The sequence below is a fragment of the Macaca mulatta genome, chromosome 2, assembly GCF_049350105.2.
Source record: "Macaca mulatta isolate MMU2019108-1 chromosome 2, T2T-MMU8v2.0, whole genome shotgun sequence".
Classification (NCBI taxonomy): Eukaryota; Metazoa; Chordata; class Mammalia; order Primates; family Cercopithecidae; genus Macaca; species Macaca mulatta.
In genome coordinates this window covers 39,924,619-39,944,498 of record NC_133407.1, presented here as the reverse complement: position 1 = coordinate 39,944,498, position 19,880 = coordinate 39,924,619, and the positions used below count along the sequence as shown (strand labels likewise).

The following is a 19,880-nucleotide window of genomic DNA, read 5'->3' as shown; positions in this document are numbered from 1 at the left end:
TACTGGAATGCTTCCCCCCTTTGCTCTATTAGTTTTTTCACTATGTTTTGTTAATTACTGTCACATTCACTCTAATCCCAAGATACCAGTGTCCTTTTAAAATGGAACAAAAAGTCTATCTGGGTATATGTTAGTACCCTGTGCACTTACCACTATGAGGCACACTTTCTTGAAAGAAATTACCTTAATTTCTCCCAATATCTCTAATCATCATGCTTTAAATAAATGGCCAGTATTTACAAAACCAGTATTCTTGATTCTAACCCTGTTCTCCTCTGCTACTGAAGGAAAATCTCTTTCTGATTTGTCTTCCATCGAAAAACTAAAAATAATGGTTTTAATTGCAAAACTTGAAAGTATTAAAAAAGTTACCTCAGCAGTTAAACATCACCATTATTATATCTACTTAATTATTACCTTTAGAACACTGGAAACATTTTTATCTCAGAAACTGATAATCTATTATTTTATACCTTACTCCAAATTGTACTATATTTTAGTTTTTGCAGTTTTACAATGGTTAAAAACATTAAATATTTGTATTTCATTATTAGAAGAACATTCAAGAATAACAATAATGTTGAATAAGAACAAAAACTAAGTTGGGCATGGTAGTGAGCATCTGTAGTCCCAGCTACTCAGGAGGCTGAGGTGCGAGGGTTGCTTGAGCCCAGGAGTTCAAGTTTGGCCTGGACAACAGAGCAAGACTCCATCTCTACAAAAACCATAAAAAAATAAATAAAAACTAATGTAAAGTAGTGAGTCAACAGTATTTCATATTTATCAGTCATGCTATATTTCTCCCAAACTGCCTGTACAAGGAGAAATTGTACTTTTCTTCTACATGTAGACAAAGAACCATTACACAAATAGCATGTTTGCCTGAACACCAAAAATGAAATTCTGTCCCTCCCAATTCCTTCCTGTCAGCTAAGGAGAGTTTAATTTTTTATTTTACTTTTTTAAAGAAGAGGCCATTCCTTGCCCATGCATATTTCCTTCCTATCAGCTTAGCCAAGTCCAGTGTGAAGTGGGCTCCACTGTCTCAGGCCCTAAGGGAGGGCCAGTAAAAATAAAAAACAAAAACTTTGGAGAAATAAAGACAGGGAAAAAGAGAAACAAAATAGAAAAGAGCTCTGTAGGTGCTAATGTACAGTAATGATCCACAGTTCTCTTATCAAATAGAAAAACAAAATGGTGGGTTTTAAGTGAAGTTCAAAACATAAAGTTATTAGATGTTAAAATTCATTATGTGCCATGTACATAAGTTGCCTTGGTGCCAAAGAGGCAATTCTGCCTATAAGTCTAAACTCCAACAGTCATTCATGGTCCAAAGAGCCCCTGCTAGAAGGTGAGAGTTAGTTCTACTCATTGGCACTACTCTGCCTTGACTTGGAGTGTGGGCCTAGATTTACAGAAACTGCATGTTAACACTTATGACCTTCACTGGTCTTCTGCATTGAACACCTGCTATGAGTCAAACTTACCTAGTCCTTGCCTTTTCAAGTCAATTATGCACACTGCTGCCAGAATTATGTACAAAGAACTAAGTTCCAGGTTTCATTTAAAACAAAGCTGCTTTTCTTTTAATAAAAAATATCTTACCTAAGGTATCCTTTAGGTTTTTTACAATAGATGCTTTCCGAGCACTATTTTTCCTTTCCACATAGTTAGAAGGCACAAAACCTGTTTTATTCATGGAATTTCGAACTCGCCACCAGGACTTAGAATCATCCAGAAGCCATAATCTCTCATTTTTCTTGATATCCAACTCTTGTTCTTGTTGGGCCACATAATCAAATTTGGCTACTACCACCACTTCTTCTGCCATCTTTCAGCAGCTTCAGCACTGTAAACACACGGAAAATATTTTTATGTAAGGTTGAAGTAGTATTAGTTCACATGCTTTTCAAAAGAGACACATCTAAAAATCTAAAGACATAAAGATGAAAAGTAAAAAACATGGAATAAAATACATGAGGCAAATACTAACTTAAAGAGACTGGTGTGGCCGTGCACGGTGGCTCATGCCCGTAATCCCAGGACTTTAGGAGGCCAAGGCAGGCAGATCACTTGAGGTCGAGTTTGAGACCAGCTTGGCCAACATGGTGAAACCTCATCTGTACTAAAATACAAAAATTAGCTGTGCGTGATGGTGCACGCCCGCAGTCCCAGCTACTCAGGAGGCTGAGGCATGGGAATTGCTTGAATCTGGGAGGCGAAGGTTGCAGTGAGTCAAGATCGCACCACTGCACTCCAGCCTGGCAGCAGAGGGAGAATCTGTCTCAATCAATCAACCAACCAATCAATAAAGAGACTGGTGCTGCTCTATTAGTATCAAACAAAACTTTAAGGGCAAAAACTATTACTAGCAAAAAAGTTCACTACCCAATGAAAAATATTCTACTCAATGTATGTAATATCTAAACTTTTATGTACCTAACAAGATAGTTCCAAAATATGTTGAGAGAACCACAAGGAGAAACTGACAAAACCATTACCACAGAGGACAATTTTTAACATATTATCAGAGTAATAAAACAATCAAGGAAGTAAAAACAGCCGGGCCTGGTGGCTCACGCCTGTAATCCCAGCACTTTGGGAGGCCAAGGGGGGTGGATCACCTGAGGTCAGGAATTCAAGACTAGCCTGGCCAACATGGTGAAACCCCATCTCTACTAAAGGTACAAAAAATTAGCTGGGCATGGTGGCGGGCACCTGTAATCTCAGCTACTCGGGAGGCTGAGGCAGGAGAATCCCTTGAACCCAGGAGGCAGAGGTTGTAGTTAGCTGAGATCGTGCCACTGCACTCCAGGCCTGGGCGACAGAGCCAAACTCAGTCTGAAAAAACTAACTAACTAACTAACTGACTAACTAACTGACTAACTAACTAACTAACTAAATAAATACACTATTAAGGCTAGAGAAGAACCGATATCACAACCAGTAAGTCTGATTTACAGACTTACTGGTTAATATACAGAATATTGCTTCCAAACAGAATACAAATGAAACACATACAAAAATTAATCAAATGCCAGGCCATAAAGAATGTCTCAACGTTCATGTAACTGGTATCCTACAACCACATTCTCCAACAACCATAACAAAAAGATAACTTTTGAAATACCACATTTGGAAACTTCTAAAAACTAATGAATCTAAGAAGAAATCATATTGAATTTTAAAAATACTTAGAAGTAAATAATTTTAAAAACTATACATCTAACCCTGTGGTATACAGCAAGAGGAGTGTATATAGACAGATTTTCAGTTTTAAATAGTAACATTAAAAAATAAAAAGAGTGGCCGGGCGCAGTGGCTCATGCCTGTAATCCCAGCACTTTGGGAGGCTGAGGTGGGTGGATCACAAGGTGAGGAGATTGACACCATCCTGGCTAACACGGTGAAACCCTGTCTCTACTAAAAATACAAAAAAAATCAGCCGAGTGTGGTGGCAGGTGCCTGTAGACCCAGCTACTTGGGAGGCTGAGGCAGGAGAATGGTTTGAAACCAGGAGGCGGGGCTTGCAGTGAGCCAAGATCGCGCCACTGCACTCCAGCCTGGGCAGCAGAGCGAGACTCTGTCTCAAAAAATAATAATAAAAATAAAATAAAATAACAAAATTAAAAAAGAGCTAAAAATAAATTAATGAACTGAGTATCTATCTTAAGCAGTTAGAAAAGTTAAAGAAACATTAGAAAAACAAATCCAACTAGAAAATGAGCAAAAAAAACACAAAGAGCCATTCACTGAAGATTTACAGATGGCAAATAAGCAGATGAAAAGGTAATCATCATCATTAGGTATTAAGGAAATGCAAATTAAAACCACATTGAGATGTCACTACACACACTTGTCAGAATGGCTAAGAGTGGTAATACCAAATGCTGACAAGGGTAAGCTAAAATTGGATCACTCATACACTGCCGATGAGAGTGTAAAATGGTACAGATACTCTGCAAAATTGTCTAACAGCTTCTCGTAAAACTAAACATGCAACTACCATATAACCCAGCAACTGTACTCCTGGGTATTTATCCCAGAGAAATGAAGACTTATGTTTACATTTTACATGAATAACAGCAACTTTATTTCTAACAGTCAAACACCAGAAACCACCCAGATGTCCTTCAACAGGCAAATAATTAAACTGGTACATTCATACCAAAAAGGAACAACTGATGCACAAAACCTGAATGAATCTCCAGGGAATTATAATTGCTCAGTGAAAAAAGCCAATCTCAAAGGTTAACTATATGACTCCATTTATATAAAACCCTCAAAATGACAAAATATGGAAATTAGAAACAGATTAGTAGTTGCCAGGGTTAACGGGGTAGTGGGAACAGGAGGGAAGTAAGTATGGCTATAAAAGGGCAACATGAAGAAATTTTGTAATATTCTTGTGATATTGTACTATACTTCTGCCAGATGTATTACCAGTGGAGGAAAACAAACACCGGATTTCACAATAAGTTCTAAAGTTTTCAGAATTGCATGTGGATCTATAATGATCTCAAAATAAAAAGTTTTATTAAAGTAAAAACTGAAAGAGAAAACACAAATAGTCAAAAAGTATTCAAAATATCCTGAATATCTTTATAATTAAAGAAATGAAAACTAAACTGAAATACCATACTTTATCAGGGTGACAAAAGTATCACCAATATTATCTAGTGCTCCCCAGAATGTACAAAAATAGCATTCTACATTACTGGTATAATAACTAAAAATTTATATAATGCTTTTAAGTCTTTTAGTTATGGCACTTTTCAACATATACAGAAGAGAGCAATAGTATAATGAACCCTATACCTATCACCCAACTTTATCAATATTATGACTTGTGGTTGGTTCAGCTATCCCCCTAATTTTTGGTGGGGGAACTGGAATCCCATGATTTCATTAAGTACTAACAGATTAAAAACCCATACCCCTTGAAAATGAACAAATCAAGGGCTCTTGACCTTTTCCCCTTTCTAACTCATTTATGCCAGAGATTGCAATTTGTGTGTATGTGTGAAAAATCAGACCTTGGTAATGACTTTGAGTGGGATATAAATAACTCTCACAAGCTTAGCATTCCAATAATGGAACACTAGGCAGAAATGGGTTAAGCCATGGACCTCCCCTCCTCCTGCCTTCCAGCAGTGTGGTGAAACACAGAACCTCTACTCACAATGTTTTTGATGCATAAAAATACACAAGATTGCAAATAAGTCAATTATACTAAAATTAAATTATCAGTATATTTTCCAAAGCTCATTTTGAAAAGGTGTTTCTTTATTAAGAACTCCTGCAACACTTACTTCATCTAATGCTAATATTCAATTTTTGCTGAGTGTATTTTTTTAAACATTTCTTACAGTTGGTGTGAACTGGAATCCAAACTAAGTCGATATACTGTACTTAAGCTGATATGTTTTAAGTCTCTGACACCATTCTCTTTCCCCACTCTATGTCATTTATTTAAGAAGCTGGCTTCATTTGTCCTGTAGCATTTCCCACATCGTGAGTTTGGCTAATATGTATTTTCATGGTGTTCCTCTATCCCTCTATCCCTCTATCCCCTATAAACTCGTAATTATTTCTAGAGGCTTTGCTTTTTCTAGGTCGTTTTGTCATTGTTGCAAGAATAATTCGTAAGTATTCTTGTGTACTTCTTACTGCCATTTATTAGTAGGCACATTATGTCTGCCTGAACCGTTTTCTGTGATGTTAAGACTGAATGGTAGATTTGTAGCACTGAACTGATTTATCCATTATAAAGTTCCCCCATCAAACCTCTACCCAATGGTTTTACCTACCACTGATCACTGCCTAGATCAACTATTTCAAAAATGATGATACGCTAGCTCTACCTGCTTTCAGAAACTGTGATTATTCTCGAAGAAAAATTTTGCCTAATTGTTCTATTACCCTAAGACATACAACCTTACAGAAAAGGTAGAATACATACTTCTGTGTGGTTATGACACCAACTGCACGTAGAGTTAAGCTCACTAGTTTCCATTTTTTGAAGATCACTTTATTTTCCCTTTTAAAATGTAATTGTTTCGTAATTATGTAAAACATTTGGATGGTTCTAAAAGCTAAACTATCAAGCAAGGTAGAGGTTTAAATATCAAACATGTTTCAACATTATGTTTAATAGTGTTTATATTAATGTTTAAACATTAAATATGTTTAAATATCAAACATATTTAAAACACTTAGAGGTCTTCTTCCATACCTTCTCTTATCTCTCTCCTCTCCCATCCACCCAACTGGACAGTCATTTATTTGTTTTAGTTTATGTTTCTATTTTTTTAAAAAAATATTTTAAGGAAAGCATTCAAGAAAAATATATAAGAAAATTAAAAATTCTAATTTTTATCTACCCCCACAACAAAACACACACACACATGCACACAGGTGCGCATGCACACGCATACACACAGGCATAGACTATACTGTCTGAATCTTTTCATTTTTAGTTTAACTATATATCCTTAAGATCATTCCACAGCAGCATATGAGACTTCCTTTACTAATATATCTACTACTTCTAACAATTGCAGAGTGCTTCATCATTATGTAAATAGCACTTTCTTCAACTAGACCTTACTGAAGGTTAATGGGTTGTTTCTAATTTTCTGGGATTAAATAATGCTGCAATGAACAGCCTCATATACATGTCATTTTGATTTTGTTAGTGTACCTTTGGGTTGGAATCATAGAAGAATGCTGAGTTATAACTAAGGTTTGTATAGTTTTGTGAGATATTGCTAAATTCTGTATTCATAAACTATTTTTTAAAATTCCTAATACAATATATCAGTGATTATTTCCCCACAGCCTTGCCAACAAACTATGTTGTCAATCTTTTGGATTTTTGCCAATCTAATAGGGGAGAAATAGTGTTTCAGAGTTGTAATTTGTATTTCTCTTATTACAGTGATATGTTTTCCCATATTTAAGGGATATTTACTTTTGTCTGTGTGAACTATTTGTTCATATCTTTCCCCCATATCCTAGAATAATGACTCCAACTCCATAAAGTTCCTTACCTGCAAAGGTTCCACACAGCCAGAATTTACCATTTGTTCCAGCCAAAATCTGGTGATAGGCAGATTGGTTGCCTGAACCCCCATTTAGAGCAGTTACCTTAGAAAGCTTGAAATTATAAATCCCTTCTCTGCCCCTTTGTGACATAAATCTTCTACCATCGAGAACTATCTTCTCAAGGACCTGAGAACTATCTCTTTGAAATGCAAACAATCAAAAAGATAACTTTCACTTTTGTTCCCAGTCCCTGGTGAGTGGGTAAGGGCCAAACATTGGTGGGCCTAATTTGCATCACTGCCTCCTGTCATAAATACATGTTTGTTTCTCTTCCAGATAAATGCCAATAACAAACCCAGATTGCCTACTCACATGGACTACCTACTCCCCTTAAAAACCACTCACTGGCCGGGCATGGTGGCTCACTCCTGTAATCCCAGCACTTTGGGAGGCCGAGGCGGGCGGATCACGAGGTCAGGAGATTGAGACCATCCTGGCCAACATGGTGAAATCCAGTCTCTACTAAAATACAAAAAAATTAGCCAGGTGTGGTGGTGTGTGCCTGTAGTCCCAGCTACTCAGGAGGCTGAGGCAGGGGAATCGCTTGAGCCTGGGAGGCAGAGATTGCAGTGAGCTGAGATCACGCTACTGCACTCCAGCCTAGCGACAGAGACAGACTCCATATCAAAACAAAAACAAAAACAAAACAAAAAAATCACCTTTCTTTTCCTTAGCAATGTCTTTCCCTTAGTACACTCAACCCTTAAAAAGTCTCTTCCCCTTTTGTTTAGGCCAAAGTGAGTTGAGTTCACACTGGACTCTCTTCCCTACTGCAGTAGTTAGTTAATAAAATCTATCCTTACCATTTTAACTAGTGTCCAGTTTACCTTTGACATCTATAATTCTAGTTATGGACCAACGTAAGTACTGGGCTCTCCCAAATTGGAAATGCATGGAATATCCAAAGCAGCATCACAAAGGCATTAAGAAATGAAGTACAATATAAACACCACTGAAGCCCCACGCATCCCTCCATAAAGCAAAGACGCAAACACCACAGCAAAAGTTTAGAAAATGAAACCACTATTGGAACTACTGCCCACAGTTCCTCTGCTTCCTAGATCCTATGTCTTACTTTTTCTTGCTTTACCCTTTGTTTTGCTGGAGCACGTCCTCTAGTTGTTTCCTGAGTTAAGAATATATTGGAATTAAATTTTTTTAGAATGTGTATCTGAAAATGATTTTGTTCTCTCATACATGATTGGTAGTTTGGCTATCTATATACAGGGGACTTATTGTTTAATGGGTACAGAGTTTAAGTTCTGCAAGATGAAGATTATTCTAGAAATAGATGGTTGTACAACAATGTGAATATACTTAATGCCAATATTTTCAGCCAGGTGAACCAGGAAAAGGAGTCATAATGGATTAAGGTCCATCCTAACGACCTCATTTTACCTCAGTTACCTCTTTGAAGATACTATATCCAAATATAGTCACATTATGAACTACTAGGGGTTAGGACTTCAGTGTGTGAATTTTTGAAGGGACAAAATTCAGTTCATAACATTTGTTTTTACCACAATTTTTTAGAAATTTAAAAATATCATTACAATAAACTATAAGGCCATTTATGCGTAATTCCCATATAGTACAGTAAGAATTAATGTACTTACATGTTAATTATGACATTAAATTCATTATGTTACATGTTTTCATAATTGGTGGTTTATATCTAATTTGCCCATAATTTGGCAAGATTATTTATTGCTCTTACTTTTGTAGTCACATAATGGCTTCTTTCTTTAGATAAAATGTAATAATCTTCAGATTATAGGATGATACTGATCTTGGATCAGTTTATTATAGTTCAGAGGGGTAATAAAAGTAATATTTTGTAATGTCTAACAAAATAATCATATAGAGAGTAATGTCATATATCTAAGACATTTATAAGTTTGTTGAAGAAACAGAATTATAGTTGAGGTTTTTTTTAAAGAGCAAACTTTTTGCCTATCTTTCTTTATTCTCATTCCTTGGCTCTGTCTCCTAGTCTCTACTAACCTCAGTAAACATTTGTTGAGTGAATAAGTGAATAAATTGTGCTATGCACAGTACTTTTGCCTTTGTCATTGTTTTGTGCCTTCTCATACTGGGGATGATTTCAAAGTGATATTTCCAAAAGTCGACAGAATTAGATGGAATTTTATTTGACGTACACTGTTTTAGAAAAAAAAAAAAACCTAATTTTTAAGTAGCCTTTATTTCTGACTAGCCTGTAATTTTTTGTTTTCCCAGTGGAGGGATCTGTTTCATCAGTTGTTTCATTAGTAAGAGTATTTACCAATATAAATTACTTGATGAGATACTAAGGTTTAAAAAGTTGAAGAGAATAAAATCATCTTATGAATTGCCTTGTCTTTCTGCATTACCTACAGCATATCCAAGTTAGTTAATCGGGGACTTTTTCCCCCTTCATTGTTTACTGCGAGATCTGTACCCCAACCAAACTTCCGGACTTAGTCACTTGGGTATTGTTACTTAGCTGATTCTTATCAGAAGCAGGAAATTGTCAAGTTATGTGTTAAAGTACAACAGAATCCAAAACTGAACAAGAGATTTCCCTTTAGAATTTTATTTTATTGCTAGCTGGTTCCTTACATTTTCCTTAGAGTATAACTACTGACTTGCCAAAAAAGGTCCTATTTATCATGACCTATATACACAGCAAACAGTATCCTTCCTCAGAGTTTACACATCATACACAATATGACTGACTAAATGATTTGACAAACTTGGTATCATTAATATATAGCTATACCTACAGAATTTATAAAAGTAGCTTGGGAAAAAACATGTTTTGTCTAGCATTATTCATGTATTTACATTAGCAGTTCTCTAAGAAAGGGTTACTAAAATGGATCTCTTAAGGAGTCTATGGAGCCAAAACTATTTTCATAATACTAGGATGTTAATTTCCTTTTTCACTGGAGATTCCAGAGGCTACATGAAATTCAATTACATTGTCAGTATTTGTAAGATCTGCAAAACTCTGTCAATATATATTGAGAAATGATACATAACAGATGGATAAAAATAGGGCCATTTTTTTTTTTGCTGTTTATTTTACATACAGTGACATTTATACTGTTTGGTGTGAATAAAATTTGACAAACACTTAAGAGTTATGTAATCGCCGCCATAATCTAAATAAGAACAGTTCTATCACTCCCTCTCAAGAAAAAAAAAAAAGAATTGCTTCTTGCTTTGTATTCAAACCCATCCCCAACCATTAGTTTGTGACAACTATTGATCTATTTTCTGTCCCTATGTAGTTTTGCCTTTTCCAGAATGTTGTATGTAGCTGCTGAGTCTGGCTTTTCCAGTTAACATAATGTATTTGCTTCATTTGTGGTGTTGTGTAAATCAGTACGTCATTCCTTTTTAGCACTGAGTAGTCCATTGTATGGATCAACCATCATTTATTTAATGAGAATTTTATAAATTTCAAGAAAAACTAAGTTAAACAAGAAAAGAAATTTAATCATATGAGGTAAGCCAGTAATAAACAATACTCACATGGTTACATGGTGATTAATGAAAACACTGAATATATATCATTTTATCAAGAAAATGAGGCCAAGAAAGGTTACATGAATTAATACAGCTGGCCTTCAGTATCTAAGGCAGGACTGTCCAATATTTTGGCTTTCCTGGGCCACATTGGAATAACTGTCTTGGGTCACACATAACATACACTAAACTAACGATAGCTGATGAGCTTAAAATAATCACCAAAAAATCTCATCATGTTTTAAGAACGTTTATGACTTTGTGTTGGGCTGCATTCAAAGCCATCCCGGGCTGCATGCAGCCCACAGGCCACAGGTTGGGTAAGCTTAATCTAAGGGAAATCAGTTACAGTTTCCTCCTCTTCAATACCAAAATCCAGAGATGCTTAAGTCTCTTATATGAAAATGGCCTAGTATTTGTACATAACCTATGCACAACCTCATGTATACGTTGTCATCTCTAGATTACTTATAATACTTAATATAATAAAATGTGAATAGTTGTTTCACTGTATTGGGTTTTTTGTTTGTATATTTTAATTAGCGTTTCTTTTTTTTTCCAGAATGTTTTTTACTTGTGGTTGGTTGAATCTGTGGATGCAGAACCCAGATATATGGAGGGCTGACTGTATCTTCATCTATCTTAATAGAAATGAACTAAAAGATAATATATATATATATATTATTTAGACACGTATCTGTGTCCGGAATTGGTGGGTTCTTGGTCTCACTGACTTCAAGAATGAAGCCACGGACCCTCACGGTGAGTATTTTTTTATTTTACTTTATATTTTTTTTGAGACGGAGTCTGGCTCTCACCCCGGCTGGAGTGCTGTAGCATGATCTTGGCTCACTGCAAGCTCCGCCTCCTGGATTCACGCCATTCTCCTGCCTCAGCCTCCTGAGTAGCTGGGACCACAGGCACCTGCCACCACGCCTGGCTAATTTTTTGTATTTTTAGCAGAGATGGGGTTTCACCGTGTTATCCACGATGGTCTGGATCTCCTAATCTCGTGATCCGCCCACCTCGGCCTCCCAAGTGTTACAGGTTTTAAAGGTGGTATGTCCAGAGTTTGTTCCTTCAGACGTTCAGATGCGTCTGGAGCTTCTTCCTTCTGGTGGGTTCATGGTCCTCCTGACAGCAGTGAAGCTGCAGACCGTCCTGGTGAGTGTTACAGCTCATAAAAGCAGCATGGACCCAAACAGTGAGCAGCAGCAAGATTTACTGCAAAGAGGGAAAGAACAAGGCTTCCACAGTGTGGAAGAGAACCTGGTTGCCCCTGCTGGCTCAGGCAGCCTGCTTTTATTTCCTTATCTGACAAACCCCACCCCCCCCCCCGCCCCTCCCCGCCCCCCCCCCGCCCCCCACATCCTGCTTATCGGTCCATTTTACAGAGAGTTGATTGGTCCGTTTTGACAGAATGCTGAGTGGTCCGTTTTGACAGAGTGCTGATTGGTGCATTTACAATCCTTGCGCTAGACACAGTGCTAGACAGAGAAGTTCCCCAGGTCCCCACTAGGTTAGCTAGACCCAGAGTTAGCTAGACACAGAGTACCAATTGGTGTATTTACTAACCTTGAGTCAGACACAGAGTACTGATTGGTGTATTTACAAACCCTGAGCTAGACACAGAGTGCTGATTGGTGCGTTTACAATCCTTGGGCTAGACACAGAGTGCTGATTGGTGTATTTATGATCCTCTAGCTAGACCTAAAAGTTCTCCAAGTCCCCACCAGATTAGCTAGATACAGACTGCTGACTGGTGCACATACAATCCTCCCGCTAGATACAAAAGTTCTCCAAGTCCCCAACCGGCTCAGGAGCCCAGCTAGCTTCACCTAGTGGATCCTGCACCGGGGCTGCAGGCGGAGCTGCCAGCCAGTCTCAAGCCGTGCCTGCACTCCTCAGCCCTTGGGCTGTCGATAGGACTGAGCTCCACGGAGCTGGGGGCGGCGCCCGTCGGGGAGGCTCTGGCCTAGCGGGAGCCCACAGCAGGGGCGGAGCTCAGCCAGGGCGGGATGCAAGTCCCGGGCCCTGCCCCCTGGGGAGGCAGCTAAGGCCCAGCAAGAATTTGAGTGCAGCACCGGCAGGCGGCACTGCTGGGGAATGCGGCGCAACCTCTGCAGCTGCTGGCCCGGGTGCTAAGCCCCTTACTGCCCTGGGCCGGCGGAGCCCGCTGCTCCGAGTGCGGGGCCCGCTGAGCCCGCGCCCGCCAGAATTCGCCCTGGCCTGTGAGCGCCACGCGCGCAGCCCGGGTTCCCGCCCGCGCCTCTTCCTCCACACCTCCTGGCAAGCAGAGGGAGGCAACCCTGCCTCCGCCAGCCCAGAGAAGGGCTTCCACAGTGCCGTGGAGGGCTGAAGGGCGGGCCAAAGGGCTCCTCAAGCGCCGCCAGAGTGGACGCCGAGGTTGAGGAGGTGCTGAGAGTGAGGGCTGCTAGCACATTGTCAACTCTCATATCTATAAAGAGTATCAGAAGAAACAGCTTTAAAAAATTGAAAGCGATTACCCATTGAGTCAAGGCAGAGGATAAACAAGGGGGAGAACAAAGAAACGCTAGCTATGTCTGTGGCACTATTTGGGACTTTATGTTCATATACAACTTTGATAATTTTAAAAAATAATGTAGAAAATCTCAATGACTCCTTAAAAATCAAAATTAAGTCAATGAAAATTAAGCTACTTTTAAGCTATACCAGCATCCATTCTCTCTTCTTTTTGTAACAATATCTCAACTTTCTTCTGATTAACTATTCTCCACAACCCCATCCCCCAATTCTATTTCTAAATTATTCAGGTAGAGTTCCATCAACTCAGGAGCAGAATATGCAACTCACCGCATGATCAATCAGAATGTTAAATTCCCTTATTCTTGTGACTAATTCAAGAATGAACTTAAAACCCAAGTTATTCACTCAGAAAGACTCCTGGAATGTCTGTAGGAGCTACTGGAAAGATACTCTCTTTTCCCAATGGCCTTAACTTGACAGCATGAAAACTTCAGAGTAGATGTCACCATGTAAAACCTGACAATGAAGCTGAGAGGATTAAATTCCATTTTTTGAGCCCCGAGTCTAGTAAATTCTCAATCCAGATTCTATGTGAAGTTTTCATTATGTAAACCAAAAATTACCTGCCTGCTAAAACAAAACAAATAAGGAAAATATACAGAACAATAGGCACCTGGACTGAAGAGTATCAAATTTAAAAGAGAAAAAAACAAAAACAAAAACAAAAACAAACTCTGTATGAAAGATTCCAGATGGAGAAAAATGAACAAAAGGATAAAAACGTCAGAGGGAGAATTAAGGAAACCCTAACACTAGCAATAACAGATATTCCCAGTTTTACAACATGTATGTCTACATTTTGGATTGGGCTTAATGAAAGCTAAGAATGAATGCTATATGGAGCTTATAAACAACCAAACTACTGATTTTACCATATTTACCAGTTATTTTTGAGGTCCTACTAATATGTGCCAGGTACAGTATGAGCTATATAGCTTACAAAGCTAAATCAAGTATAGTGTCTATCCTGGAAAAGCTTTCAGGCTTGTGGGAAAAGTTCTGTATTCCTTGTTAATATTATTTTATCTATACTGCTGACTGACTTTAAACTTATCCTGATTCCATCAGCATCATAAACTATGCCAACTGCACATTTGTAAATTAGGTCCAATGTGCAGCTACCTGTTCATACATTTAGCCAACTCTGGCTGGATCAATAAAACCACCCATCTTTTCACTTTATAAACTCTTAGCTCCCAGAATCCTCCATATAAACAATTTATTTTTAAATGTAATGTAAAAACAAATGGCCTGCCTTGAACTCTAAAGGTGTAAACAACAAAAAGAATAATGATCCTGGGGACAGGCCAGGTGTCAGGTATAAAACAGGACAGATCCAGAGAAGCAGCATAAGAAATTTATACCCACTGGTTGTAAGATACAGACTGTGGATTCTGGTTTTATTCTCCTCACAAAGGGTGATGCCAAAAAGGGAAGCACTAATATTGGGGGAGAGCTTACTGATGTATTTGTCATCCATTGTGAAGGTTCTGGGAATTACCTTCCTGAGGCATGGAAGCAGAGATTTTATTCAACCTAAACCACCTCTAACTCGTAAGTGCTGTGGGAAAGAACTGTTATAAATAAAGAAACATGACGGTTTACCTAAGGAGAACTGACCTAAGTAACTCGACCCTCAAAAATAAAACAGGAGTCACAAACTAGAAACCAGAGGCATGACGGGAAAAGTGTAAGAGATGAGCTATCCTTTATTTCCCTTTTACTATTATCTCTAAATTGCTTCCATATTTGGTTACATGGGCTGTAAGGTAGAGGGCACTAGGAAGACTGTCTAGATTCTCCAATTTTCCAAAAGCTGGAGAAGACTCCCCCCCCAAAGGATTGTGAAGGTTAAAACAACTTTAAAGATGCAAAGTAAAATATAGTCTCTGAGATATGATTCAAGGAAAAAATGAGAATAGGAACCAGGCCAAGCCTGAGAAGGATCTATGAGGCTTAACATAGACAGGGGTGTCCAATCTTTTGGTTTCCTTGGATCACACTGGAAGAAGAATTATCTTGGGCCACACATAAAATACACTAATGATAGCTGATTCGGGGGCGGGGGGAAGGGCTCATAATATTTTAAGAAAGTTTACAAATTTGTGTTGGGCCACATTCAAAGCTGTCATGGGTCGCATGCTGCCCATAGGTTGGACAAGCTTGACATAGAACATGTCACATTGTTCTCACATAAACTGAAGCAATGCTCCACAGGTGCCTGCAAACTGTTGATTACTGCACACACAGGGACTAATTCATAAGGGAAAATTCTTCTTCTGTAACACCCCATCTAGCTCCTTCAGACTATCCCTAAATGTCTCAGTATTATTTGACATTTTATACTATGTTTACCTATTACATATGAATTTACATTTGAAATTACATATGAAATTACAAATGTACAATTTTTCACCTTAGGCAACTTGTTTATCTTACCCTAGTTTTCAGCCCTGTTTGGCTGCCCCTATAAGCAAAATATGCTTATAATAAATTCAGTTTCCCTCCTAGCCACACACTCGGGTTGTAGCCACTGCTCTGCCATTAGTTATCACTCAGGGCCTGTCATACCAACCTCCCAGAAACTCCATTTCCTTATCTACAACATAAGGGAATTGAACTGGATAATATAAAAAAAGTCTCTTTTACTGTTAAAATTACAATTTCAATTTTTTGAACTAAACAAACTTAGTTTTGTTTTCTAAGTTTTTCATTACATTAAACCCTCATTATTCTGATCCTTACTCTTCTAATCTAATTATCATATTTCAGTGTCACTCCAAGTTATACATATTTCCAAAAGAATATACACAAACTAACATAGAGGACCCTAAGACTATAATTTCCCCATGCTTTACATTATTATTAAGGTTTAGATTGTGTCATCTCTTCTAGTAAGCATATTCATAAAACCTGAATATGCTTACTTCAATGTTCTCTCCAAATCTCATGTTGAAATTTGATCTCCATCTTGGAAGTGGGGCCCAATGGAAGGTGTCTGGGTCGTGGAAGTGGATCCCTCATGAATACATTACTGCCATCCCTCTTGAGTGAGTTCACATACATAAAACCTGTGTTAACCCGAAATATCAGACATATTTAACTTATGACTAATCATAACATTTGAGTATTTTTCATATTAATTGCTGCACTTAATTCCAGTTCCCCCTCATGCCTTAAATGAATTTATGTCATTTTTATCATAAAATGGTTTTAGGACTCTACCACTTAGCCCTAGATACGGTTTGGATTTGTGTCTCCATCCAAATCTTATGTCGAATTGTAATCCCCAGGTGACTGGAGATGACTGTGAGATGACTGGATCATGGGAGCAGATTTCTCCCCTTGTTGTTCCGTGATAGTTGTTCCACGATGAGTTATCATGAGACCTGGTTGTTTAAAAGTATTTGGCTAGGCCGGCACAGTGGCTTACGCCTGTAATCCCAGCACTTTGGGAGGCTGAGGCGGGCAGATCACCTCGGGTCAGGAGTTCAAGACCAGCATGGCCAATGTGGTGAAACCCTGTCTCTACTAATAATATAAAAGTTAGCCAGGCATGGTGGTGCACACCTGTAATCCCAGCTACTCGGGAGGCTGAGGCAAGAGAATTGCTTGAACCTGGGAGGCGGAGGTTGCAGTGAGCCAAGATGGCTCCACTGCACTCCAGCCTGGATGACAGAGTGAGATTCCATCTCAAACAAAAAAAAAAAGTAAGTGTTTGGCACCTTCACCTTCACTCTCTTCCTTCTGCTCTGGCCATGCTTCCTATACAGCCTGAGAAAACTGTGAGCCTTTTAAACCTCTTTTCTTTATAAATTACCCAGTCTCATGTAGTTCTTTATAGCAACATAAGAGTAGACTAATACAGCCCTATTAAAGTTTATCATGTCTCCCATTGTCATTTTGGCCTATGCATGCCATAAGACCTACTGGAGTTACAGGGAACCAGTACACTCCGTACATTCTTACTTAAAAATCCTGGGTATACAAGAACTTTGCAACTTCTACAATATTATTGCATAGACACACCTTCATACACTTTTCCCTGCAATACTTTCTGCTTCTGTGATCTATAATTCAAGAAAAAGTACCACCATAAATCCAGTAGTCTGGATTAGTTAATGCTACTACGTCAACCCCCCACAGACCCAATCATGTCCCTTTTATCTTCTTAACAGGACTCAAATGAATCCATGTATCTCCATTCTCACTACTACTACACCTTAGTAGTAATGCGACCTACTTGGTGAAGCCTCCTTAAGGTGTGTATTAGTCCGTTTGTGTTGCTACAAAGGAATGCTTGAGGCTAATCTATAAAGAAAAAAGGCATATTTGGCTCACAATTATCATGGCTAGAAAGTTCAAGATTGGGCATCTACATCTGGTGAGGAGCTCAGAAGGCTTCCACTCATGAGAGATGGCAAAGACAAGCCAGCATGTACACAGATCACATGATGAGAGATGAAGCAAGAGAGAGAACGGGGAGGTATCAGGCTCTTTTTAACAACTGGCTCCCACAGGAACTAACATAGTGAGAACTCACTTACTTAAGAGGGATGGCAGTAATGTATTCATGAGGGATCCACTCCCACGACCCAAACACCTCCCAACAGGCACTACTTCCAACATGGGGATCAAATTTCAACATGAGATTTGGAGAGAACATTCAAACCATAGCAAGTGATCTCCCAGTTTCAAGTCCCAGTATATTCTAGCTGGAAGCATTTAGTTGTCACATTAGGGGGCAAGAAAGATCTGAAACACAAATTCCTCCTATAAATGTTTGCTAACTGAAGATGAAAGCTAAATAAAAGGTCTCAAACGGATTTTGAGTGATAATGAATTTACTATTCTTGAGTTCCTCAAAATTAAGGAGAAAAAGAACTCTTCTAACTCTAATGAAACTTTTAAAAAATGTATTAGAGGATTCTGGGGAGAAAGCAGAGTAGGAAGCAACAAGAATCTCCTCTCTACCTAGACAACAATTGTACTAGTATAATCTGTCTTATGTAAATATTTTGGAACTTTGGAGCACATTCTAAGGCTTGCAATTTCCAGGGAAAGGGTTAGAGATAAACTGCTGTTACTTTTAGTCAATTTCACCTCTTAGTTCAGCAGTGACTACCCATTCCCCAATCCCCAGGCAGACATGCATGTGTTCCACAGCTTTAGGGCAATAAGGCCTGTCCTCCAACTATCAGGTATCTATGCTCTCACAGCTAAATGTGCTTTCTGATTACTGAGATACATACACAGAAGCAGGCAACTACTGATTCACCTCCCTCCCAATAGCTAGAGGCCACTGCTCCCCGCAGCCAGGCTGAAGGGGATTTAAAAGACCAGTGCCTTTTATTTTTCTTTCTTCATTTTTCTCTTTCTCCCTTTTTGGAAGCCAGACATTAAAGGACTAGGACATTCAGAAGCAGCCATATAAACGGGAATTTAGAAAATCACTGTGCATGTCCAGGAAAAACCAAAGGCTTGAAGATCTGAGATAGCCTACGACAATCAAAAAACAAAAAGGGCTGGGTGCAGTTGCTCAAACTTGTAATTGCAAGACTTTGAGAGGCCACAGGGGGAGGACTGCTTGAGCCTAGGAGTTCTAGACAAGCTTGGGCAACATAGTGAGACCCTGTTTCTACAAAAAATAAAAAATTAGGCAGGCATACTGGCACATACTTACAGTCCCAGCTACTCAGGAAGCTGAGGCAGGAGGATCCTTTGAGCCCAGGAGGTCAAGGCTACAGTGAGCCATGATCATGCCACTGCACTCCAGCCTGGGTGACAAAATGAGACTCCCAAAAAACAAAAGCAAGCGCACCAAAAAAAAAACCCCAGCAAATCCTGAGGAAAGGAGACAATCTGATTTCCAGAGTTACCACATTAGCAGATTCAAATGTCCAGTTTTCAACAACAAAAAGGGACACAAAGAAATGGGAAAGTATGGCCTATATGAAGGAAAAAAATAAACCAACAGAAAACTTCCCAGAGAAAGATCAGAAGATGGGCCTAACAGACAATGACTTTAAAAAAGCTACCTTAAAGGTATGCAAAGAACTAAAAGAAGACACAGAGAAAGGCAAGCAAATAATGTACAAAGAAAGTAGGAAGATGAGTAAAGAGATAGAAAACCTCGAAGGAGGCTGGGTGCAGTGGCTCACACCTGTAATCCTTGTATTTTGGGAGGTTGAGGCAGAAGGATCACTTGAGCCCAGGAGTTCAAGACCAGTGTGGTAAACAGCAAGACCCTGCTTCTACAAAAAATAAAAATAAAAATAAAAATTAGCCAAGCATAGCAGCAAAAGTATTTCCAGCTACTCAGGAAGCTTAAGTAGGGGGACTGCTTGAGCCCAGGAGTTTGAGGCTGCAGTGAGCCCATGAACTATGATCACACAACCAAACTCCAACCTGGGTGACAAACTGAGACCCTGTCTTTTAAAAAAAAAAAAAAAAAAAAAAAGAGAGGAGGGAAAAAATCTCAAAGGAAACTAAAAAGAAACTGCGGAGCTCCTGAGGGCAATAACTAAAATGGGAAATTCACTGCAGGGATTCAAATAAAGATTTGAGCAGGCAGAAGAAAGAATCAGCAAGTGTGATGATAGGGCAACATAAAAAAAAAAAAAGACTGAAGAAAAGTGAACAGAGGCAAACACACACTGTCAAGAGAACCAACATATACATTATGGGAGTGC

At 38.8% G+C, this 19,880-nt stretch overlaps 1 protein-coding gene across 19 annotated transcripts in view; it reads right to left on the bottom strand.

Moving 5' to 3' along the window:
* The window catches only part of NCK1 (NCK adaptor protein 1), a 93,570-nt gene that overhangs the window by 19,063 nt on the left and 54,627 nt on the right, over positions 1-19,880 (bottom strand). For 13 of the 19 annotated variants that reach the window (NM_001257480.1, XM_077990970.1, XM_077990965.1 and 10 more), the window contains 1 exon segment: positions 1,606-1,849. In NM_001257480.1, coding sequence (NP_001244409.1) covers positions 1,606-1,831 — 226 coding nt within the window. In that variant the 5' untranslated portion in view covers positions 1,832-1,849. 19 annotated transcript variants of the gene reach the window in all.